The 25,690-nt window shown below is 34.6% G+C and overlaps 2 protein-coding genes across 6 annotated transcripts; both read right to left on the bottom strand.

Annotated features, from left to right (window-relative positions):
• Positions 1-516: 516 nt before the first annotated feature.
• Positions 517-16,764, bottom strand: LOC119642326 (neuroligin-like protein glit-1). Of its 4 annotated transcripts, XM_038041448.1 has the most exons (8): positions 11,272-11,357; positions 10,949-11,184; positions 4,953-5,325; positions 4,785-4,896; positions 3,820-4,251; positions 2,542-3,761; positions 2,177-2,488; positions 517-2,117 (listed from the first exon to the last, which is right to left on the bottom strand). In XM_038041448.1, the coding sequence occupies exons 2-8, from the start codon at positions 10,965-10,967 to the stop codon at positions 1,475-1,477; spliced, it is 3,111 nt and encodes a 1,036-aa protein (XP_037897376.1). In that variant the 5' UTR covers positions 10,968-11,184; positions 11,272-11,357; the 3' UTR covers positions 517-1,474. The 4 variants fall into 4 exon arrangements, with proteins under 4 accessions (XP_037897376.1, XP_037897378.1, XP_037897375.1 ...); XM_038041450.1 differs by lacking the exons at positions 10,949-11,184; positions 11,272-11,357 and adding an exon at positions 16,757-16,764; XM_038041447.1 differs by lacking the exons at positions 10,949-11,184; positions 11,272-11,357 and adding an exon at positions 16,635-16,718.
• A 5,762-nt stretch (positions 16,765-22,526) lies between these two features.
• Positions 22,527-25,205, bottom strand: LOC119642395 (leucine carboxyl methyltransferase 1). Of its 2 annotated transcripts, XM_038041546.1 has the most exons (5): positions 25,075-25,205; positions 24,702-24,977; positions 23,392-23,817; positions 23,016-23,332; positions 22,527-22,944 (listed from the first exon to the last, which is right to left on the bottom strand). In XM_038041546.1, the coding sequence occupies exons 2-5, from the start codon at positions 24,918-24,920 to the stop codon at positions 22,908-22,910; spliced, it is 999 nt and encodes a 332-aa protein (XP_037897474.1). In that variant the 5' UTR covers positions 24,921-24,977; positions 25,075-25,205; the 3' UTR covers positions 22,527-22,907. The 2 variants fall into 2 exon arrangements, with proteins under 2 accessions (XP_037897474.1, XP_037897475.1); XM_038041547.1 differs by having other exon boundaries at positions 23,028-23,332; positions 24,702-25,205.
• Between the last annotated feature and the right edge of the window lie 485 nt (positions 25,206-25,690).

The following is a 25,690-nucleotide window of genomic DNA, read 5'->3' as shown; positions in this document are numbered from 1 at the left end:
GCAGAGGTAGTAGAAAAATATTGTTTGAGTTGAGCAGTAGAAAGTATTGCCAAAAATAAATTGTGAATAATCCTACTATAATTGTAAATAAAAGAACTTTGAAGTGTATTTCTCTTGAAAACAACATCCACGATCTAGTGGTAAGAGTCCTATCTTAGAAAAGCGAAATTTGTAAGAATATATATTAACTATGCCTTTCTAAATTTTGTTCCAAATGAGATATTTTTATACCCATTACAAATTTCTATACTCTTTAATTTGAGAAGTATCATTTGAAAACTCCTATTGATATTGAAAACGCCCGCTTTCTTGGATTTTCAGTAACGTTAACCTAGGAGGAAATCTCGGATGAATCCCTATTTGCAAATAAAAATGAGATATATATGACATGTATATTAAAATTCCAGTAAATAGGTAATGTGTTTCCGCTGCCTATACAACAGCAGAGGCAAATTCAAACGTTGAGCGATTATTAAAAAATATATTTATTTAAATGTATTCTTTACAATTTATAAAAAATATAACCTTAGCATACAATATCTATCGTTCAGTAAAAAGCGTTAATTAAATCTTTGATTATTGAAATTTATGCTCATTTTTATGTACAATAACTAAAGAAACATGATCGAACATAAATTAAACAATGTCAATATAATTGGACGGTTTTAACTTCGATTTTTCGCAGACGTATATACATATATAAATTAAGCAGTAACAATAATAATAATACTAAGAGGAAAAAATAAAACTAGGAATGTTATGATATGGATGTGTATTCGCGGCTTGATGTTTATTGGTAAATTTATAAAATTAAAATAAGCTTTCATATCTGAATACAAATGTATGCACATATAACAAACTGGACTTAGTATTTGTTTTAATCTGAAATTTTCACATGCAATCTTAAATATGTGTACTTCCTAGATAACCCAAATATGTAGTTCGTTCGTTCAATAAATGTAACATTTTAAATACAACTGATACCAATTGATTATATGGTACATATCAACTCTATTATCTTTTTGTACAGATTAGTTATTACCACAAAAACTAAAGCAATGCACGTTGTAGGAATTTCTTTCACCTATAATATTCTAAGTTCTAAGTACGTTACACGTAAACAGAAAATTCACAAATTTCTCGGACAGCATCGAACACTGGAACGTACTATATATATTTTCAGATTTTTAGCGAGATTTGAAAACAAACATAATTTGCCAACAATAGGCGGTAGATTATAAATTATCGACATGGAAATTAGGCTAAGACTTGGTAAAGATGACCAATGTAAAAATTGATCGATTGGGTAACTAACAAATTTACAATTATAAACTTTAAAATAAGTTTTCTACTTCTTCTATGAAATATTGTTACTTGTTATCTTAAAGCTGTATTTACAATATGTACACAATTACCAGTGCACTTGCTCATGCCGTTGCCCATTTTGGAGCGAAAAGAGTGCATAGAAGGTATTCTAAACTGATGTTTGTGGGACTCCTTCAATAACTTGCGTTCGCACCAGTGGCTGTGTTTGCTGTGGCGCACTTGGTAAATTTGATTTTGTGTTGCTAGCCATTGGAGCGGTTATTCGACTTAAAGTAAGCGGTTTTGCTGACTGGTAACTTACTTCAGATTTTGGAGGTGTTCGAGACAAAGCGAGCGATTCGCAAGGATTTTGCAACAAACTCTTCTCTTCTGTAGTTTTAATTGAATAAATAACGTGGGGTTGTACCACAGTTGCCAAATCGTCATTAGTAATACTTTCTGTTGGGGTATTAATCTCACTATTAGGTAGCCTCGTAGTAGTATACGTGGACACACCACCATTGGATTCCTTTAGTGGTACGGTTGATTTAAGGGATAACTGACTACCTGACTTTTGCGGCATCGTCAACGAGCTGGGGGAACGTATTGATGAAGTTTCAGTGAGAGCTTTGCTCGTTAAAGTTTTTGCTGATGCCGAATCGCTGTATTGATAAACGTTGTTACGTTGTTTTATACCATGTTGACTGGTGATCATGTGAGTATTATCAACACCGGCGGCCCTAGGTTCTTCATCGTACTCAGTACCCTCAGCATTAAAGAAAACGTCGTCATCATAATAGCGATCGGATTGCCTGGAGAAAAAATGTTAAATGCATATGAGAAGAATGAATTTATCAAATCAAACCTTTACCTTTTGGCATTCCTCCACATAATACAACAAATAACAACCAATACTATTAAAAAGAAACAAATGACTGACATACTCCAGAATGCTATTTGTAGAGGTTCTTTGGGCTCCCACCAAAATTCGGTTGTAGGAGGATAAGTAGGGACCAACACCCCAACCACTGTAGGTAAATATTCTGTCCAAAATGCACTTTCAGTTTGACGGTAATTCAACATAATCGTCGAATTAAATGTGGTGTTAATGTTCAGATAACGTAAGTTGCCTTGATAGGCTTGTTCAAAGTGCAAGCCTAATACTTGTTGGGGCGTGGGGTTTCTAGAAAACGTTGTAGTTAGTCGCATATTGATTTTCAACGTAAAAAAGCTTACCCGTATCTAGCAAAATTCGAAAATATTTGCAAAAAAAAGTGGCTCATATTGCGGTCGTTGTCCGTCCACATGTTCCTGCGTACGTGGTCCTTTTTTGGAAAAAATTCCACGTCCATAAAAGGTGCTCCGGTTAAAAAATAATGTTCTATTTCATGCGGATATTTACGCCAATCTGGCAAGTTTAATGCCTCCACTGTCGTATTCAGTACGTAAGAGTAAACTGGAACCTTACGCTCTAATAGCAATTTAATCATTTGATCGACCGGAGCTCGGTAATATAAATCTGACAGCATATTAATGTATTGATCGCGTAATATAGTCGTGTTATTGGGGTCAGGCCAATAGGTATACATATATTTAATAGCCTCGTATACTCCCAGCGGGTTCAAAGTATAATTATAGTGAAATACATGCTCGCGGATCTTTTGGTCAAAAAAATCCATATCAATTTGATAATAAGGAGCTAAGCTTTTGTTTTGCGAAATAAAGAAAGCTGCTTCTTGCGTAGTCACCCCGGCCATGTAATGCAATTCTTGATTAAATTTTCCCTGTTGTACCAGATCAAGTGGTGTTTCTGTTAAGAAGTGCCAATCCTTTTCGCGCCAGCCATCATACCAATCATCCCCAGGTACCGTAAAATTCTTATCCAATACAGGACCCCACGCAAAGGTACCGACATCTGGTGGAAATTCAGCTTTACCCAAATCATGGGAAGTGCGACCAATACGTAGACAATTTACCAACTTCCAACTGGATTCAATCGAGCAGCCCAGTAAGCGCCCAAACACACGACTTGTATTTTGAGCACGATATTTGTCGTGAATCAAAGCCCAGTCTGCTAAAGCTGAACCCGATTGTGCTATGACACGTTTAACTATGTTACGTGTTGACGGCGCCACCATTAGTAAGCCAGCTGATGCAGCACCTGCTCCAGGCCCAAATAGCGTTATAGATTCGCGGTCGCCATTAAAGAATTCGATATTGTCATAAATCCATCTAAGAGCCATAGCCTGATCTAAAATTCCGTAATTACCAGGTGAGTTTTCATCAGCTGTCGACAAAAAGCCCAAAGCGCCCAAACGATAATTCAAAGTAACTACTACTACACCGTAGAAAGAAGCCAAAATATGACCCTGGAAGAGGTTAGAAGCGCCATGCATGAACTCCCCGCCATGAATGTAAACCATAACCGGATATTTTTGAGCCACACCAGCTCCAGTCTAGAAGAATTAAGCAATTCATTTGTGTTCTACACATAGAACAGAAAACGGACATTACCTGAGGCGAGAAAATGTTTAAGTATAGACAATCCTCGTCCATGTCATTAATACCTTTTGAAGTGCCGATAAAATGGAGAGGTTGAGGACAGGCTGGACCAAAATCTACAGCTTGCATCAATTGCCAACCTCTATGTACTCGAGGCGGTTTAAATCGTCCCTCAAAAGTGGGTGGCATAGCATATGGAATACCTAGAAATACTGTGCATTCACCCATGACTCGATCTAGTGTTGAATGATATGGGCGATAAAATGACTTTGGATCAGGATTGTCGTACATATACACTTTGAAGCCTTGAACCTGACCATAATTAGTAGTTACGAACACATCGCGTTCTAATGTTGAAGAATCCCGCCGTTCTTTGCCTTGTAAATCCTCGCGCCATCCTGCCAAAATACCAGGGAAAGAAACTTGTCCAGAATTTGGGCTATTCTGGAAAAAAATAGTTTCAATGTTATGGATATTATAATGGAATGTTCGATATCCATTGATTACATTGATTACATTGATAAACCATTTTAGTGCCAATAAGCTGGCTAGTAATTCTCTTCTTCAAGAACAATCCAAAAATTATTTATTTTGTAAATGTCATAGAAGCATGACCATTAAGTTATAGCAAAGTGTGTTGAAATTTTGACTGGGTAGTCCACATTAGTCTTTTAAAAACGTATAAAGTTCACCAAAGATTATTATTAATTTAGTCAGAGAAACGGTCTCTAAGACTAAAAAGTCTTAAAGCACTACTATCTAAGGCTGTCGGCTTTATGAAAAACTCTGCCGCACTTGAAATGCGAACCCACGGCCATTGGGCTGCTAGTCGAGATTCTTTGACCACTCAGAAGGGTTAATCAAACATTAATGGTTATCGAATTGGATTTGCTTCGAAACACATCTACCTTTTTCAATTATCCTAACACAAAATTCGAATATTTAAATACTTATTTGCTTGAAACGAAATATAATACTTTGTGTGGTGTTGCTTCCGGGTATAGACCGGCTTCATTTCTATCTGAAACTTTTAAACTATAATCGGAGGATGGATAATGACCATAACGACGACCATTGAAAATGTAAGTTCTGCAAAAAATAAAGTATTGTTACGCGTTATTGCACTATTCATTGAGCTTGCATACCTGTAATCAGAATCTCCTGGATTGGGCCACCGATAATTGCCTACATCTTCTCTTGGATGAAACCATGGCGTTCTTGTCTGTCCTTCAACTTCAGAGAATACCATTATTCCTACTACAGCCAATTTCACTAACATAGCGTCAACTGAACATTTTTTTTGTTTATGGCGATATTGTACTTTGTTTGTACATTGCTGTATTTTGGCAGGTGTATTGTTATTACATTGATTGTTACGGTGTGTGCTATTTGGAAGTTTTCTTGTATTTCTCAATGTTGTTTTTAGGGTTTCGAAGAAATTTGTTATGTATTTTGTTTTGGAAAGCTGGAGAGGTGGAAGCATTGTTTCAAATGTTGTTCCCATAGAAACCGCAGTTGCTGCAAAAAGAAAAAAGTCACGCGTAGCAATACATAGATAAATATAATATATAATTATTATTATTGTATAAGCTCGTATACTGTACAGATGCGTGGCTTTGTAATTGACGATTAAATACTACAAATTTCCGAAACAATTGTTTTTTGCCGAAGAGTATTTATTAAGTGTCATGTAAATATTTCTTTCTTCATATGATTACATACAAATCCATTGTTAGATTCTGTGATCTCACTCATCGCAGTCACACAAACAACAAAAAACATTAGAAAATCCGAATAACTTAAAATAGCGTTAGTTTCATAAACTTATTTGAGATTATAGACACCGTCTAGGTTGGGGGAAAAGAAATCCATTATTTTTTCGGTAGATGGCTGCACTGATAGATTTCTCGTAAAGTATCGACCATATTTATGCTCGTTGGAAAGGTGACATTTCGCAGCAAAAAAAAATTCTTTTGCTGTTTTCTGTTTGGTGCATTCAGTTGTGAGTTACAGCGTGTTAAAAATGGAAGTGCACAAAGAGAAAATTCGGTACATTTTACAGTTTTTCTTTGACAAAGGCCAAAATGCAAGCCAGGCGGCTAAAATTGTTAATGGTGTTTATGGTTCCGATACTATGACAGCCAATTATGTGCAATTTTGGTTTCGTAGATTCCGTTCAGGAATTTTTGATGGTAAAGATGCGCCTCGCACAGGTAGGCCGGTCGTCGAAAATGTCGATAAAATCGGACAAATGATCGAAGTTGACCGGCATATTAGCAGTCGTAACATCGCCCAAGAGCTAAAAATCGACCATAAAACAGTTTTAAACCATTTACACAAAGCTGGATTCAAAAAGAAGCTCGATGTTTGGGTGCCACACCAATTAACAGAAAAAAACATGATGGATCGAATTTCCATCTGCGAAGCCTTGGCCAAACGGAATGGGATAGACCCATTTCTTAAACGGATGGTGACTGGAGATGAGAAATGGATCACATATGATAACCCTGTGCGAAAACGATCGTGGTCAAAGAGCGGTGAAGCACCTCGAACGACCAGGAAGGTTTTGCTATGCATTTGGTGGGACTGGAAGGGGATTATTTATTATGAGTTGCTTCCATATGGCCAAACGCTAAATTCTGATATCTACTGTCAACAACTGGACCGTTTGAAGATAGCGATTGACCAGAAACGGCCAGAATTGGCCAACAGGAGAGGTGTCGTGTTCCACCAGGACAACGCAAGACCTCACACATCGACAGTGACTCGCTAGAAACTTCGGGAGCTTGGTTGGGAAGTTTTAAAGCATCCGCCATACAGTCTGGACTTGGCACCAAGCGATTACCATCTTTTTCTTGCATTGCAAAATTTCTTTAATGATAAAAAATTGGAATCTAGGGAGGATTGTGAAAATCGACTACTAGAGTTTTTTGCAAAATGAAGACCAGGACTTCTATGAGAGAGGCATTTTGAAGTTGCCTTTAAAATGGCAACAAATCATACAACAAAACGGTGCATATTTGACCCAAATCGGACAGTCCGAAGCATGTTAAATAAAGTCCTGAAGTTAATATAAAAATAATGGATTTCTTTTTCCCCAAACTAATATTATAAATATATATATATATTATATCTTTAATTTTACTACCAAGTTTGCGAGACCTTTCACGTGGCTATTTACTTTCTCTAACTACAAAATAATGGAGTATACGAGATTAATTTGAAGTTTAAAATTAAAATAAAAATTATTTATAGGTGAAGTTTTTGCTACGGTTGATTCCCTTGTATGTTCAGAATTCACATAAACAAAATGGACGAACAATATAGTGGGTACCTTCAAAAGTGGTTAAGAAAGCATGTGCAAAGCAAAAATACGTATTGCCCCTCAATCCAATGGTGAGATCCATTTGACCAGTCAATCCTACTCAGTTAACTAGATGCAATCGTTTGTACAATGTTTCTTGGAAAACATTTATAAAAATATATAAAAAATAGTGCCTCAACCCTACAGTTGCTCGTAGGAATGATCCTAGTGATGCTTCTATATTATCTGCACCTGTAATTGTCAAAGAAAAATTGCCAAATTTTTTTTACTTTTATGGCACTTGTTGGTTATAGCATCGAAATATTATCGAAAGTAGTCTAAATAAAATATTTTTATTTGATAAATAATACAATTCTTCTTCAGTCTGTGTTCCATGTAAACTAAAGATAACCAACCATTCAGGTGAGACGCCAAAGTCAGTGAATTTAAAGATCCTCTCTCAAAAATACTGAGAGTGATAGATAGAGGGTATGAAATCTTGTATGTTAGCTTAACAGACTGAGTCGCATTTTTTTCCTTGAACGAGTCGGACATTTAAAATAATCAAAAAATTCTTCGGTTGATTTCAGAAAAAGTATAAAATAAGAATTGGAAAAGTGCTTATATCAAATTCAAATCAAATAAGGAAAAGTTTTATTGTGAGAAGAAAGAAATCCTAATTTTACATAAGGAATTTTAATAGTATTTAATTGATGCACAAATTAATCCAACTTGAACCTTTAATAATATTTTTGAAAAAATGTTTATATTAATTCATTAATTTCAAAACCCTTATGTAGAAAACTTTGTTCATTACAACTTAATAACTGTTTTTCTGTGGAATAATTGTTGTGATAAACGGAAAACGCTTTTTATACGGAATCGAAAATATGTGCATTGCAGTAATCGGAACATAAAAAAATTCTTATGGGATAGAAAAAATATACATTTTGCTTTCACATGCATTTCTCATATTAACATTTGTCATATTATCGTCTGTTTACCTAAAAATGGGCTTGTTACATGATTGCATTATTGAAATCTTTCTACTATTGAAACGAGCGTATTATCCGCCGCGTTCTGAGATATATTTGGCTATTTAATTCTTATACGATATGTAGTAAATTGTGGTTAAAGATTGCTTACTTAAATAAAAATCTTCAAATAACCTGCTGGATACCAATTTTATTCTATAACATTTCCTGGTTCGAGCCCCTTCATATTTTATATTTTTATTCATATTTTTATTAGTCAGTAAAAAAGTGCATCAACCAAAATATCCAAAAAACAAACGACAGAAGTGAAAGGCTTTAAACGTAAAACCCCGTATTCTGTAATTTACTTCGTCAGCATAGATCAGTCCGAATATTCTGCTCAATTGTTACTTCTGCAGAAAGAAGACACAAAGTCTCTTTTCGAGTCTTTAATGACATCATCTAACACTCTGTTAGCAGTTTTCGATGAAACGAAGGCTGATGCTTTGGTTTCAATACTTAATTTATCAAGCTTATCTCCAACGCTCTTCTTGCATAAGTGAAGACGTTGATAAATTTTAAAATTGCACTACACCCCATGAGGAAGTTAAGAGTCCAGCATTATCCAATATGCCTGCACCCCCCTGCGATAAAGAGGTATTTAAAGAAGCATATCCTTCTTAGACGGCAAGTCGCGAATTGTTCACGGTTTTATATGTAAATAACACTCAAAAACACACTTAAATCCCGTTCAGAAATTTTACCATTTCCTGCAAAAAACTTCTAGCGAAACAAGACCATTAACAAACGAAGGTTTTGCCTTAACCTGGCAAAACTTAGTAGAGGTTGGAGAATAAGTGAATTATGAACGTACAAATTTTGTTAAGAAAAAGAGCAGGATCAACCCTTTAACAATGCTCCAAATCTCACTCAACGAAGTGGTGATATACAGACACCAACTTCTGAAGCCGCTCGGTCCTCAATTGCCCGCCAAACGTTTAATAATTTAAGATCCAACGAATATTGAATACTCGCAGGCAACGTATACGTCGATATTTGCATTGATGACACAAAATATCCCATTAGGACTCTTACTAATTCTCGCTCTGAAGTCAGTTTCATCTCGAGCTGGCTTCAAAAAAGACTAGCCCTTCCAACGAGAACAGTGAAATCCCACATTACTGGTCCCAATGGCATACTATCAGCAAGCCCAAGCCAAATGTGCATCATTAAAACAAGTTCGCACAAAGGTGACCAATTTCAAGTTCAGACCAATGTGTTTGTAACTAAAGAATGAGCGGAGATTTATCGCATGTATCTTTTGCTGCCCTTAAAACACCGCTGTTGTCAATTTTGCATATAGCTGGCACCTATATGGGAAATAACGTTCAAATCAACCTCTTATTAGGGGGTGGCATTTACGCTAAGTTGGAAGGAAATACTGGATATAATGGATAAACTAATTATATTTAGCTTACGAGCAGCTTTGATATTAAGATGGCGTATTCTTCGTTATGTATACAACGCAGATATTGAAAAAATGTACAGCCATATCCCCATTCATTCTTCCAAAGATCTCACAGCTGGCTTTGAAGATTTTGAATTGCGCACAGTGACTTTCGATGTTAACTGTAGATTCCTCTATCGTTCCAGCGTGGATTCAGAAACCTTCTTGCCATTGGATTGTACGCGCAGCAAATACAATCTCAACAATCGTAGAGAAGGTGGGCAATAAAAACTGGACGCAGATTGATTCATCCGATAACCCAGCTGATCTTGACACTCGAGGCATGTCATTTTGCGAATTGAAAAATTCAGAACTTTGATGGCACGGACCACATTGCCCCATGACAAGATTATCCCATGCATTTTGTCCAAAATCCAATCTAACTTTGCAACAACCAACATTCGAAAGGCTTTCCATTTGGTCTCGCACTTACATTTTCCGCTTTTTTCGTGCAATACACCCTATCACAAGATTAATAAAACTACCTCAAATCGTAAGTCTTAGCATTGTAGAATTGCAATGTGTTAAAACGAGGCCTGCATATGATACTCTAATGGAAAACCGATCAAAAAAGATAGTAGTTTACTTTTCCTTAACACCTTTCTCGACTCAAAAAGCGTTATTCATATAAACGGTTGTTTAGCTTAATCGCGTGGTTCACCTTACAATGAACGTTTTTTCCAATTTCTTTCATATATACCCCAACGTAACGCGTCTACTTCTTCATCATGTTCATACTTGCACAATCCATGGTGATGTGTCTTTAATGATGCGCATGGTTAGATTCAAGCGCTAAATTCCTCGTTTAAAGAATCTTGTAAAGTTAACAATTCGACAATGCAAAATTTGCGTCTTATATAAGCAGAAAAGGGGTAAATAAATTATGGCCTCGTTACATTCTGAACGTACATCTTTGCAACAACCGTTTATTAACGCTGGCGTGGATTTTGGAGGACCATGCAATAAAAAAACTTATGGAGATCGCAGATGTCGAACCACAAAAAATTATATTTTATTGTTTATTTGATTTGCAATACACCTTGAAGATAGTGGTGACTTATCCACTCAAATCTTTTTAACTGCTTTTTCCAGGCCCTTTGCTCGCCGCGTTTCCACAGAAGTCATATATTCGCATAACGGAACAGCCTTTATCAATACCAGCAAACAATATCTTAAAGGCGAACGCCAAAAGATTCTTGGAGAACGTCCGAAGTGGATTAGTCGGTAGCAGCATGCTGCAACCTGTCAAGTGGCAGTTTCTCCCTCCAGGCCCTCTTCATAGGGTGCACTTTGGGAAGCCGGGGTAAAAGCTACAAAGGCCCATCTCAAAAAAATTAACAATCCGCAAACATTTACCTATTTTATTAGCTTGCATAGAAGGTTGCTTGAATTCCGCCACTCCCACATCCGTTCGGTCTATGGCAAATGATCTTTATTACCTTGCTCCTTTAATGCCAGGTCATTTTTTAATAGGTACGCAATTCTATTGCCACCCGAACTCAATACGGCGGAGTTTACTTTAAGTTATGCAAACCGATGGCAAAAACTTAAGGCTCTTCGCCAGGATGGAAGGAAGAATATTTACAGGGAGTCTGTAAGCGTTATAAGTGGAAAATATAGAAATAGAAATAGAAATTTTGCTGACGGTCACTTAGTTGTAATTCTTCATGATAATTTACCTCCAAACTTACAGCGTTTACGTCATGGTTTCGATGACACTGTTCGCGTTGCTAATATAAGAACAGCGAACAGCGTTTTCATCAGACTTATAGCATGAGAGGTGTGAAGTTTTATTTAAATATAACTAACAAAGACACAAACCAAAATTCAGAGTTTTGCTAAGCCGTTAAATTATGTTAAGCGAAATCTCGAAGTGATTTAAGTCAAATAGTTAAAATAGAACTTTCGACAATTTTTTTACAAAATATTATAAACAAAACATGTCATTATGTAAATTAATTAATATTTCGAAAGAAACAATTTTTACACTATATCATAAACGAGGTTGATAAAACAGATTCTGTATATGCAAAGCAAAGACATGGAACTACTTATAACTTTACATAGCTTTGTAGAAGTGTTCAACTGTATTTGTATATATTTAACAAGCGCGAAAAAATTATAACAGCTCGTTAGATAAATGCTGGAAGCATTAATTTCATAAATACTGCTAACCATATTAACTTACGCCTTGGTCCTATTAATAATAAGGATTATTTATATTATGGACCATGTCATAGATAACAAAGTTGTATTAGTCTAACTACGCGTCCTTTGGATTTGCAAGTTTTTTATCTACAAAAGCTGCTTACTAAGCTTAGAAAGTCCTTTTTGGTGTTATCGTTCATATAGAAAAACGTAGGGCACTAGCGAAGTAAGAATTGTGTGATGTATATAAACAAAAGTATCGAAGCTGTGGGAAGCCATATTTTTCCCACTCTATTCCTAGTATGAATTTATTTAGATTTTTATTCCGGTTTCAGATAAGGGTTTAAGACCGCCAGAGAAAACCAAGCCGGTTTGTTACCAGGATATTACGGTAGTAAGCAAAGTGATCGGATTCTAACAATTTGTGCAGAGATCGCTTCGAGAAAATATCCACCTTGGTAGCTTGGCTTACAAGTAGATAACAGGATTTATGCCTGCTTACATTATAGATATTCCATGTACTTTTGGTGTGGGAGCAAGCAGTTGCTTACGGATTTATGAAACTTCATAAATGCGTTTAATTTTATGAGGTTTCATAAATGCGCAAGGATCATAATATTCGAACGACGAATCAGGGGGAGAGAATGTGCGCAAGCACTTTTTTTTCATATCCGCCACTGAAGGATGGCGGTATATTCACTTTGTCAAAACGTTCGCAAAACCCAGAAGCAAGCTCCAAAAAATATATTGCTCTTAATCAACATCAAATTCTGGGACAATGTAAGCATGTTAGCCTCTCTGTTCGTCTGCTGTGTTCATGCCTATGTATGTAATATCTATGGTAGATATTCTTCTGATGGGATGAAGGTCCAATGAAGGTATCGGTTATAAGTTTAACATGTGTATTCCGCACGCAAATTGGTATTGAAGATGACCTAAATTGGTCAAAGGGCACACCTACGCTATTCTATTTTAATATAAAGGTAGTGGGTGTAATAGATTTGGCTTACTTCTTTTTTTTCTATTAGCGTCTTTCATTTTATTTCCTTAGTCCCTGATGAGACTTTGCAAAATTTAAAAAATTGTATTTCGGATTGTAACTTATTTAACTGCTAAATACTTACTAAAATAAATTTTTGTTTTTAAACTTATTGAGAAATTTGAGTTTTTTTTTTTAAGTTTGAATAAATTCTTTGTCATCTCGTATATATCATCTTAACATTTCAAACCGGTAACAATAGATATAACTGAACATTGCAACGATGTACGTAGAACAAGGATTTATACGTGCGTGATTATGTTTATAGCACATGCGATACGGTTTTAGAGCCCTGTACATGTAATCCACAGGGTCAAAACGTTACATTTCATTCAGAAAAAGCAATGAACTTTAAATAGGGCAAATGCGAATATTTTACCAATAGAACACCATATCAAACGAATGCATTTTACTATTTCACGTTAGTAAAACATACGTTTGTAGTTTTGTGAAAAAAGACCAAAAAACATTAAACACAAGTCGCATCTCTAAACAGTCATTTTATATTCTTCGCTATTAAAAAAGAGTTGGACCTTTCGTATGATTGATTACATTTCTGAAATACATTCCTTTTGCTTTAAGCCTAAAAGTATTGTAAACTGTTTTCTTTTCAACTTTGCTGTTGCTGCGGATGTTGACATATCTCCTTCTTTATAATGTCATAGCTTAAATCGTTTATTTTAACTGTTGCTTAATTTGGATGAACCTATGTTGTAGATGGATTTTGCTATACATATAAACATACACATAAATAAAAAATAAATAGCAAAATAATTGCGAACAAAAACTGTTTCTCTTAAATTTTTGGCTATAGTGGAAATTATTGAATTCAAAAAGACATAGATTAAAGGTGCGATTCCTTTTGCCTATTGATATATAAAATCTGAGCGTAAATGTTGTTACGGAAATCCCAAATCCAGTTCATTCCAGCTAAGCAAATAATGAATTCCAAAAAGAGGGAAAAGCCAAATGCACATTCGCGGCGCGTCATGCAGCTGTAATGTATATAAATAGAATATTTGTGGAAAAGAGGGTTAGTAGAAAAAGAATATTTGAGTTGAGCAGTCGAAAGTATTGCCAAAAATAAATTGTGAATAATCATATACTTAAGGAATATAATTGTAAATAAAAGAACTTCGAAGTGTATTTCTCTTGCACAGAATATCCACGATTTAGTGATACGGGCTGTATCTTAGAAAAGCGAATTTCATAACAATATTAATGGTATTTAAATAAAAAACTTCGTCCTTCAAGGCTGCTTTTCTTCACTCAAAAATAATAAGTTATTGCATTAATTTACCTGTTCTCTTTCTTCTCGACTTAAAATTTAATTATTTATTTGGCTTAGACTACAATGCATTTTAAAAAAAATTTTATATATTTAATATTTCTCTAATAATTACAGCAAGAGCTTCTTGTTGTAAACAGTTTATTCAGTTTAATTATTAACGTAACACTTGGTGATGAAATATAAAACCAAAGAGTACGTTTGTGATCTTGAATTTGAAGAAAAAACGTGTCAAATGCTCTATCAAAGGGATATTTAAGTTGCACCTATCTTAAGAGTTTCTACAAATTTAAAATAGTCGAGTAGTCGTGTTTCTGTAACTCACGAGATGCTATCGCGAAATAAATAGAACAAGTGCAAAGGAAATCGATAATTTATGCTTTGTTACTCCATAAGAAACCGTTGCTCAACTTTCAACTTAACTAACTTGACCAATGATAACAAAATGGAAAATAGATTGTTAGCTATGGGATATATAATTTAGAATAACAGACATTTTTCAACTAAGCATTACTACAGAACAAACCTTACGTTGGAGAACACGTAAGTTTTAGGTTATTTTGACTAGTTCGGTTCACACCAAGATTTCATGCATATTGTATTAACCTAACACAAAACCAATAAAAAAATAATATTCTGTTGAGGCCAAATTTATCTTAAAAAAGTTGGAAAAACGTGCAATTTTGTTTACCTATAATGTTAGATAGGCGTAGCCAATTCTCTGCCTTTTTGTACAAGCACAATTAGCCCACTTTCAACACTAAGAACCTAAAATGCATCCAAGAACTCGGAATATTTCTGCCGGCTGTGCGGCTGACAATTTCATTTTTGCGATCAGCGTGTTCATCATACACATTACACAGAAGGACAGATGACGTGCACATGTTTAAACCGATTTATGATGATGTTGATCAGGAACGTTACAAACTTTTTGATAAATGAATTCCCCCATCCTTTGATGAGTATAAAAAATTGAGTTTTTCTAAGCCATGCCATGTTTTCAAGTGCTTGCCAAAAATGCCTTTGCACATGGTTGACATTGAATTGGTTATAATAAGCTCGTAACACAACGGAGGCTATCTAAGTGATTTACTATTTTGCCAGACAGCAAACTTCTGATTTACAAGTGCATTAAACAAATTGGATTTATGGCACAATGAAAGGATAATTCTATAAATCTTCATGCACTTCATGCTATTTTCGTATTTAAAATATTAGCCCAAAGAAGGGATTATGGAAGTTGTGAACGGCCATTTTGTAAACATAATTGGAAGACTCGCCTAGAGCAAGAAATAGACATTTTGCCTTCCTTCTTCACTCTTAATTTAGTTAAGGTTATAGTGGCCGATTCTTACTCAAAAATTCTGCATGAGTCACTCTTGCTTTTGAGGGATAGAAAACAATGAATAAATAAATACGTACACACCGACACACATTTACAAATATCAAGCGTGTGATTATTTCTGGCAAATAAACCAAAAAAACATTTAATAAAAATGATTGAAGAGGCAAAGAAATAAATACCAATACAACGCATTGATAAATGTCTACTTTCAAGACAACATTGTGGTAATGGCCGGTATTGATTTACACTCTAATTAATTAATACTTAAAATATAGCAATTTTTGCGACTCCGCAAACGCAAAGTAAACTTGATCATCTTTAGTATAGTTTAGAATTACAGCAGTTCGTTCGAGGAACATTGTCAATGTTAGGCTCTCTATTCAGAAACGTTGTCTACTATTGAATTTCGAACATTGGCAACGCCCTGAAAATAGATTTTAAAAAAAATGTTCCTATTCCCGTTCCTGTTTAGCTAGCGTATGCACATAATGTCGTGCTCGCTTTTACAATTTATTCACTTGTCTGTTTGCCCATACTTGAAAAGCCGAGCGTTTTGAAACTTAGCACATACTGACTTAGTTTATTTATACAACAAACGAGTTAATGTTACAAAATAAGCATGAAGAAAATAATAAGAATAAGTTTACCACTTACGAATTGTAGTAGACGTTGTGCGATATGCAACTTGGCATGAAATTTGTAGAATTTTATTTATACTTAAAGTTTATGGAAGACATGCCCAGAATGGCTAAATGAAAAACATAATTTTTTCATGTTTCCTCGGAGTGATAGGTGTCTAAGATTCGCCTTGAAATAGTTATAACTTTCTTGTTCAGTTTTTATTTTTCTCTCCTTTTAAGCACAACAAAAATCTTGGGTGCTAACAAAATCGCACATATAAATGCAACAGATCACGCACCATACCATAAATGTATACATAAAACACAAACTCTGACGAACAGATCAGAAGATATCTTGTTGCTTCTGGTTTGAAATGTTTAACAACCGAAGTTCATATTTTCGGCCGTATATATTTATATACGCGTGACCGTTTTTACGTCTAATATACAACATGGAAAATATCAAAATTTTATCTGAAGTCACACTAAATATTAAGACTTATGGTAACCCAGTAATTATATTTTTCTTTAACAAATGCACGCGTTGTAAGCTCACGCATACATTACAATACCATAGATTTACTTTCAAAAACTTTACGTACAATATATGTTATTTGCTAACATTCGATTACGTAGCAAATACACATATAGCTAATGTTCATCTACAGTACTCATACACAAATTTATTTATTACTAACACTTTTAACTATGCACTAACACAGACCGATAGAGATAAGTTTGCTTTTAATCTAACTGTTCATTTCAACCGCTTCAACCAATAAGCACCATTTATGTTTGACGTTAACTTTAAAACTAACAAAACCAGTTGTACGTGAGTACAGTAAAGCGAAATTTTGTAATTATTGGCACTGATGTATCTTTTATTAACTCACATTCGCTTCGACGACGAAAATGAGATAATACATTTTCTGTGCATCATGTATTACTACCGTCACTTATTATAATTTTCAATAAATAAAGGGAAAATAGCACGGCAAGCTTGACCTTTGTTTGTTTGTAAACAACATTATGTAAACAGCGGCAATATCATACAGAAATAAATAACCATAAAATTATATAAAAATTAGAGGTAGTAAAATGAAATAACAATCACTTTCAAAAAACCAACATATAAGGCGAAGAAAGAAGCTCCGGAAGGTAATGTGAGAGCATCGCAGCTGTTATAGAAAGTATCAAATAGAATCCACCGGCACCAATTGAAATTAGTGTTGAACATAGCTCATGTTATCTCGGCTCTAAAAATAAAAATTTAAAACAAAATCGTTGCCAAATTTTGCATTTGCATGCATTCGAAGTTGAATTACTTCAAAAACATACTTTAAAAGATAATTTGTTGTGCATATATAATAAAAAAAAAAAACGGGAGTTAATGAAAAATAATGATGACAGTATCATACCTAACCCAAAGTCATCCGAAAAGCGAGAAAGGCTAAAGGTTAAGTTTTTTATACGTAATTACCCTCCTTGCCTTTTAATCAATTCCTGTACGTTCTCTTGTTTTTAAGCGCAACTCTTTCATAGTGAAATGTAACATTTAAGCAAGTGCTCTTGGCATTCAGTTTCTTCCATAAATGAATTCTATATGCGATTATTTGAAACATCAGAATGAAGTTGCTCGCCACTTTTCTGTCACTTTTTACGTGCTTTGAAACCTTGCAAAAGGAAACCACATTTTCTGTTGGTATTTTGTCAAAATCTATCATATAAAAAGATAAATTACATTGACCTAAAAATTTTCGTATTGAGTCCTTCCTTTAGTGGGGACTGCACTAGTTGACCCGAAAAATAAAGGCGTATTACTTTTATAGTAAAAACTATTCGCCTATCAGATATAACAAAAGAAGAAATGGGAAAGTACGTGTGGTTTTGCTCCAAATTTTGATATCCATCGCTTGCAACAATTTTGAAGACTTTTTTATACGAAAAATATCTATCAAATTGAGAGTAAAGACAGTTTTCCGCACCCCTAGACATAATTTTGCGCTAACTTTGTTAAAAAAACTTAAATATGATCAAACTATATACACTTTGGAAACGATTGATCAAACAATCACATGCGGCAGAGAGAGGTGAGTTATAAATAATTTTTATACGCACCATCCAAGGATTGAGTTGTACTTATTTTTCATTCATATTAATATAATATAATATACGAAGCCCTTCGTTGGGCCAACGTTTTTATTATAAGCAAATTTCTGAGTGTAAGACAGGCAATGCAGAATGTAAATAGAGTTTGCAACAGTACAATAGGAAACACTATAATCACAGAAGTTAAAAAAAGAAAAAAGCGTATGTTACCGTACTACAATTTGCAAATTGTAACTTATACATAATTGTGAAAGGAAAGTTACGGCTCCCCAGTCGCATAGAAGTTTCAAGAAAAAATATGTAAAAGAAAATATAAGGAAATGTTCCTGGGTAGTTGCAGGAATAGCATTAAAAAATAACATTAAAGTTAGCTACAGACAAATAAGCCAGAGAAATAAATTGCGACTTGACGCGAACTGCAGGCAGACTATATACATAGCAAGCAATGTTATTGGTAGCATAATTTAGTCTAGCGAAGCTATGCGCCACAGTACCGCTCACTGCTTCTAAGCTCTATAGAATATGTGGCATTCACAGAGAATAGGTCATTTTATATTTAATCAATTGAGGTAGGTAAATATTGTTGGAATAAATTCCTCGCCGATTTCCCACCATTTTCCTATCTATACGCTTCTTAAAGTTGGGACGATGATCGATATATATGCCCAGGTTGGCCAACACCAATTTTCTATTCACACCAATAAAAAAATTCGTTTCGGGAGGATGATGTTCGATACTACCAAAGAACATAGCGTTAGATTTCGTTGAAATAATAACTAAGGAGTTCACAAGTGACCATTCTAAAAGTATCCTAAAACTATAACCTGGTACTCAAGGACGTAGGGTTAAATACGTTAAAGAAGTTACAATTAAAGTCACCCAATTATCGTTGGAAAGCACACTGCCTTCGGTTAAAAAACTCCCTTTTAACAAGGGTAAATTTCATACAGTACGTTGCTTGGAAAAGCCATGCGCATATTAACACTATCGCTTATCTTACCAAAATGCTTGTGTTAAGCAAGATTGACTATGCTTTGATAATTGATGGCAATAACTGCAAATCTAATATCAACATCCTTAAACCGGTCTATCACCAAGCCGTCAGAGCAAGTTGTTTTGCTTTTCGGACGACGCCCATAAATAATATTGTAATTGAAACTGGTCTCCCCACTTTAGAAAATAGACTGTATGAGTTAAAAGCTAAAATAGTCCCTAAGCTTCTTAATTCAAACAAATCCATTCTCGGTGATGACGTAAGAAAGATTATTATTGCGAAGAAAATTCCAAAGTCGCCATCTGCAATTGACCATTGTTTGTGCATCGCAAAGGAATTGAACATTCCCTTAAAAATTTCCCGCTTTTTTGGTGTTAAACCTCCCTGGATTTTGAAAGACTGCTCTTTTGACATCTCACTGTCTATGCACAAGAAAGAAGATACTCCAAATTACGTCTTCAGGAATTTAATAGCTGAGAAAACCCAAGTATTGGACAATACTGGTTGGAATCTTTTGTACACAGACGGCTCAAAATCTCCTGGTCTGCCTCCTGCTTGTGCGGTGGTAGATGCTACAGGACGGGTTCTTCTCAACCACATATTTCACGAAAGCACTTCAACTTTCATAACCGAAGCCAGAGCTATCCTTCGCGCTACAAACCTTGCCCATAGAAACGAACTCAAAACCGTCATTGTTACTGACAGTTTGTCTGTATTACAAGCTACCCGGAACCCTTCGACTTCGAGATGGAGCACCATCAACAAATTAAGGAATATAATTACTACACCCGACGGAAAAATTAAAATGTTATGGGTACCAAGTCACATCGGTTTACTGGGAAATGAGCAAGCTGATCGAGCGGCAAAGTATGCTGCTTCTGCTCCTCTAATTATGGATGATGTCATGGAAAAGTTCGATCTTCAAAGATACATTGTAAGAAAAGTTAAAGAGAAAATTGCAGAAGTAAATTTACAATACCATCATCAACACTACTCTTGCATTAACCCTCAATTATCTCCACCTCTATATCCAACAAATGTTGCGAAAACCAAGATCCAAACATTTTCGAGAATTCGCCTTGGTCATACAATTGCAACTCACCAATGGATCCTGAAGAAGTCTTCTCCCCCAATCTGCTGTTGTGGACAAACTCTTACTATAAAGCACATTCTCTGCGACTGCCTCACCTTTTCCTTGGCTAGAAGTATTGCATTTGGAACGATTAACCCTTTGAACATTCTACAATCAGCTTCAGAACAGAATATCAATTCAATATTTTACTTTATTAATACTACTAAGCTTATTATCTAATATCCATTTATTTAAATTAGAGCCGATAGCCTGTGTTGCTAGTGCTCAATGTCTTTTTTTTAGTCTAAGAATTCAATTCATTAGTCTAAAATTAAAATAATAATAATAATAATAGTAATAAAGTCACCCACAACAATATTTTAGAATAGTTTAAAAATATGTCAAGGTGCTTGGTTTGAAAGAAGACCAGATCCCCACCTGCCAAATAGACTACAACAAAAAGAACTTTGATGCCACCATCAGACAATTCCTTAAATATTAATACAAGTACCCGGTTTAAACACTTTAAAAATAATTTTGATCGTTTTTGTCATTAGATACATAGACATTTGCTCAAGACGTTTGCAATATCCAGAGAGAAGTTTCACGGGGCCTAAAACGCATATACATTTTTGATCAAAGCCAAATTCTTAATCAATTTAAACTTTCTCGTCCGTCCGTCTGTCTACTGTCAGAGATGAAATTAATGGTTTAAAGTTTAGCATACACATTGGAAATTCTTGCACCTAAGTTTGTATTGAAAAACGTCTGCCCCCAAAAGCAAAAAAAGGCTTTTTATTCGTTACTTATAAACTATTATTGAGTCTTGTTTTGAGTTCTCGAATAAAGAAAATAAGACAAAGTGGGGACATTTTACAACAGCTTCCTTGTGTACGTTTGGAGGTGTTGGAAAATTGATTCAATTTGCGCACAATTCCAAATAAACCAGTTAGCGTGCCTACGCACTAGAGAAGCGTGTTAAAAGAGGTATGTATCGAGGAAATTTTTAGGAAGCATTGCTTAATGGAAAATAATGCATATCACAAGCCGCATTTGCAAAATTTCAAAATTTGAGGTTGGCATTTGCTGAAGCTTATGAATAGTGATGCCACGTTCGAGTTTTTGTAGTTATTTCGTTTTTCCGCCATATTGACGGCGTTTATATATGAGATCCGCAATGGCAGTAAGATGATAACAACTAAACTAAATGTGGCTTCATTTCCATGTAATAGACGTTTTGGAAGCCACCATTGTTATGTAATGAGTTATCCAAATTATTCGACTTATCATTCCTAAGCAAAGCAAAACCAGATAAAATTTTGTCCAGTAGATGAAAATTATGCAAAAGGAGTCAATTATGATAAAATGCTCACACTTTTATTCGCGTCTCGCGCTTACGTCAAATCGACTTACATTCCTAACAATTAAACTTCAATTAAATCGGTTTATGTTTTGACCTGGCAAATGAACAAAGAGCTTCAATATCAGAAAAATAATGAATTTATAGAATTTTTTTCGCAAGGTCTTATTACAAATGTATGTGTTTGTTGAATGTTGGCCTTTGACAAGGCGTCATTGCTTCATGTTAATTAAATAAGAGCTGCAATGTAGTTTATGTAGTGGTATTGCTGGAAAGCATAATTTTATTTCAAGTGCGGAGAAGTCATAAGGGGTGTTGAATACTCACCTAAAATTGCTCAGCAATGGATCCCAAAGGAGCTTTCTTATCCTATTAGCAATTGGGAACGAACCTACAAAAAAGCACATTCTTAGCGACCGTTTAAATTTGTCCTTCATTAAGAGAATCGCATAACAAGTAATGCTATAGACCCTCTGAAATTAACTACCGAACTTACATCGTGGGAAAGAAAAATATATATATATGTATATATATATAGCACTTGACATTCCAATATTAGATATTCAATATTTCAGATTTTAAAAATCAACAATAGCTATATAGTCATCCCATGAAAGAGGTAATGAATCTAAACTTTTTCTTAAATAAATCAAGATTTTATTGAAGAAAATACTTTTAATATAAATAATTTTACGTTTATTTCACATTTAATGGAAGAGCTAAAAAATAATTTTAACTCGAATCTATAGGTTTTACTTCTGTTGCGCAATTTTAACGTCTTTACATAAACATGTGCTGACTTATTTTCTTATTACATTGTGATAAAGTTGAAGAGTATATTGTGTCAGAAAAAAATACATCAATTTAAGAAATATGTTTGTTTCTTGCTCTTTTTGCCCATTTATGAAAAATTTCATTAACAAGAATATACATTTGTCTGAATTTTATCTGAGTTTTCATTTTTTTTTTTTGGTAAGTGCACAAAAAATTACGTCATCATGATCGTGAAATTTTATGTTACCTATATATATATATATATGGAGACTATGTACTTTTTTCAAAGTGGTTCGGGTTATATATAAAATAACAAAATAAGCTAAAAAGAAATACAAACTATGCTCTTGTGTGTATTTACGATTTAAGTAGAAGCAAAACAGAAGTATTTGCAATTTGTTTGTTAAATCCAAAATTTCACAGCAATAATCCGAAAATTTGTATAAAATTATTTGGAAAATAGAACTAAAGTTCATCTTATAACAGTCTTATAGCCAATATTGGCTATGTTTGCACTGCAGCCGTCCATTATTACCAACAGCCTGTCGAGCCCGTTATTCCAGTCTTTATTCGATGTTTAACCAAGACATACGTTTTTCAACCCTGTCAACAAATAAAAGTACAATTACAATTTGTTGACTAAGTTGAGGAGCAGATGAAGGAAGAAAGTTTACACGTTAACGCACGTAATTTCAATATCCTGAAACAGTTCACCAATCCAGGCTACTACGAGACAATAGTGTTGAAAAAGTTGCAATAAGAGTTCACCTTCGTCGAGCATTTCAATACGTTCAATGCGTTGTCTCTCCGCTTCAGGTAGACTTTGATAAACCTGTACCATATCCCATGCGCGACTACCGGTCCAACCACATTCTAAAAATCGGTTTACTTGCGTGTCTAACGAAACACACGCCTCTACACTAGCTAGGCTGCACCCTCGACTACGCAAGTTATTCAACATAACTTCACCAAATCGATCATTCATATTGACCTATGTAAATATGTATATGGCTTTTTATTGGTTTTTCTATATTACATTGGCGTCATTACCTGCTCATAATTGACAAAAACTGCATTGGTAAATTTATTGGAAATCCATTTGAGCAAATTTTTGCAATTCTGCATTTCAATGTAGACTAGCACACATTCGGCCAGAAAGATTGTGGGCAGTGAATAATTCACTTCAGCCTGTTGCAGCTTATTGTCAAGTTCATCAAGATTACGCAAATCTACACCCATCAAATGATAGCTAGGTCCATGCATATCCGTTGGACTTAATCTTACTTCGCCATCTTCATCGTGAATCTTGGCCAGCAAAGCTTTGTTACGTTTAATCGTATAACACTTACGTGCCGTTACTGTGGGAAAATCTAGTTCAATAAAATTCTTCACTTGATGGGAAGTATCACGCAAACGAAAATATAGTGTATCAAAACCACAGCCAAGGTTAATTATTTGACAATCTCCATTGGTTTTCTAAACAATTAATTATAATTAAGCTAAATTAGAAAACATGAGTATATTTGCGAGTTTTCTTAAATTTCAACGAAAGGACTAAGCCCGCGTTATTAATCACGAAAAAGCGACAGAATTAATAAACGAACAATATTTGTAATTAAAGGACAACTTATCGAATTGAAGGAAAAGTGTTTATGAAAAGGACAGCATTTCGTGCACAAATTTTTTCCTTACTTCTGAAGGTTTGCAGGATTTCGTGTAATAAATACAAAGTGAAAATCGCGATGCTTCGTAAAAAACGATAACAAAGGGTTCCGCCTGCACATAACTTAAACGTTTCGTAAAAAATTACAATTGCTTTCTTCATATTTAATTATAGTTTAATGAATCTATCCTCTTGTCACTTAACGATTTTCAAAAATTATTTAAAGAGTGTCTATGAATATTTTTCAAGAAAACCTATCGAATGCTGTTGAAGCGAATCTTACTAAGTATAATAATCCGAAGGCTTCGTCTTTTTTAATTTTTCTTTTTTGTGGAAAGTTCCAACGCAAAATTACTTGCTTTGAAACAGTATAGTTCACTCCAAAGTCGAATTTGAAACACCATTCACAGTTTTATAATCCCAAAATTCAACGGGTGTAAGTTTTGCGGCAGTAAATTGTTGGTTAATCGAGGCTTTGTATACCCTTGGAGCCTTTCAGATGTTTTCGGTGTAAAAGAGATTACATTAATGTAGATTCAGACAGGGCTAAGACTTATGTTGGTACTTTCTTCAGCGTTGAATAACTGAATGAGGAAATTTGGCAGTACGCGAATGTCAACTTAGACACGTCAGTGTTGCACTCTAAAGTGACACTGACGTCGTTTAACAAACAACACAGCCCTGATCTTATACTGACCTTCAGGAACTTCTCTACACACATCTCAACGCCCTTGACTCTAGCAAAATATCCTCGATTTATTTCTGGTGCTTTGCGGTCTTGGTTGCGTACAAAATAACCAATATATTCGTCCTTCCAATAACCCAAACGTACAGCGCAGCGTTTACAGTCGCTAGCATCGTCGTTTGTTGCAATTACCGCTTCATCACAAGGATGAAATGAACATGGAGGCTCCATTAAGGTATAGTTATAGTAGATAAAATCGGTTCCGTTTCTTATTCAAACAAATAAAGCCTGCAATTACCACAATAATTTATGATTAACTAATATCTTTATAATAAAATTTCCAACTGGATCCACCGAGCTTTATATTTTATTTATAATTATTTACGTAAAGTAGTCACGTTTTATAATTCAACTAATTTAAAGTCAATCACTCGTTTACGGTGTATTGTAACAATAACTTTAAATTTCCCAATTGTCAGAAATCAACTTGTGTTCAGGATTCGAGTAGGTTTTCTCTTTGTAAAAGCTAAGAATAAAATTTTGACAATTCACTAATGCCAATGTGCGAAAATATTCAGTTAAACATTGGAAATTTACATAATCGTAGGTTTTAAGAACGAGTAGTTGTTAGGAAAAATTTATGTGGCAACACAACTCTGTAATATTAGCGAATTGAAATCCTGGTCACTGATTATGTATTTAGTTAACTAACTTTCGTTCAGAAAACGCAGCTTGAGAACTAGTTGTGCATGGTATTTGCGATAATATTAGCGAATTTAAAACCTGGTCACTGATTATGTATTTAGTTAACTAACTTTCGTGCAGAAGACGTAACTTTATTTTTAAAACTTGGTCACTGATTATGTATTTAGTTAACTAACTTTCGTTCTTAAGACGTACCTTGAGAACTAGTTGTGCATGGTTTTCGCGATAATATTAGCGAATTTAAAACCTGGTCACTGATTATGTATTTAGTTAAATAACTTTCGTTGAGAAGGCGT

This window comes from Glossina fuscipes, unplaced genomic scaffold, assembly GCF_014805625.2.
Source record: "Glossina fuscipes isolate IAEA_lab_2018 unplaced genomic scaffold, Yale_Gfus_2 222, whole genome shotgun sequence".
NCBI classification, from domain to species: domain Eukaryota; kingdom Metazoa; phylum Arthropoda; class Insecta; order Diptera; family Glossinidae; genus Glossina; species Glossina fuscipes.
The sequence above is the reverse complement of the archived record's forward strand: the minus strand, read 5'-3'. Positions and strand labels throughout refer to the sequence as shown.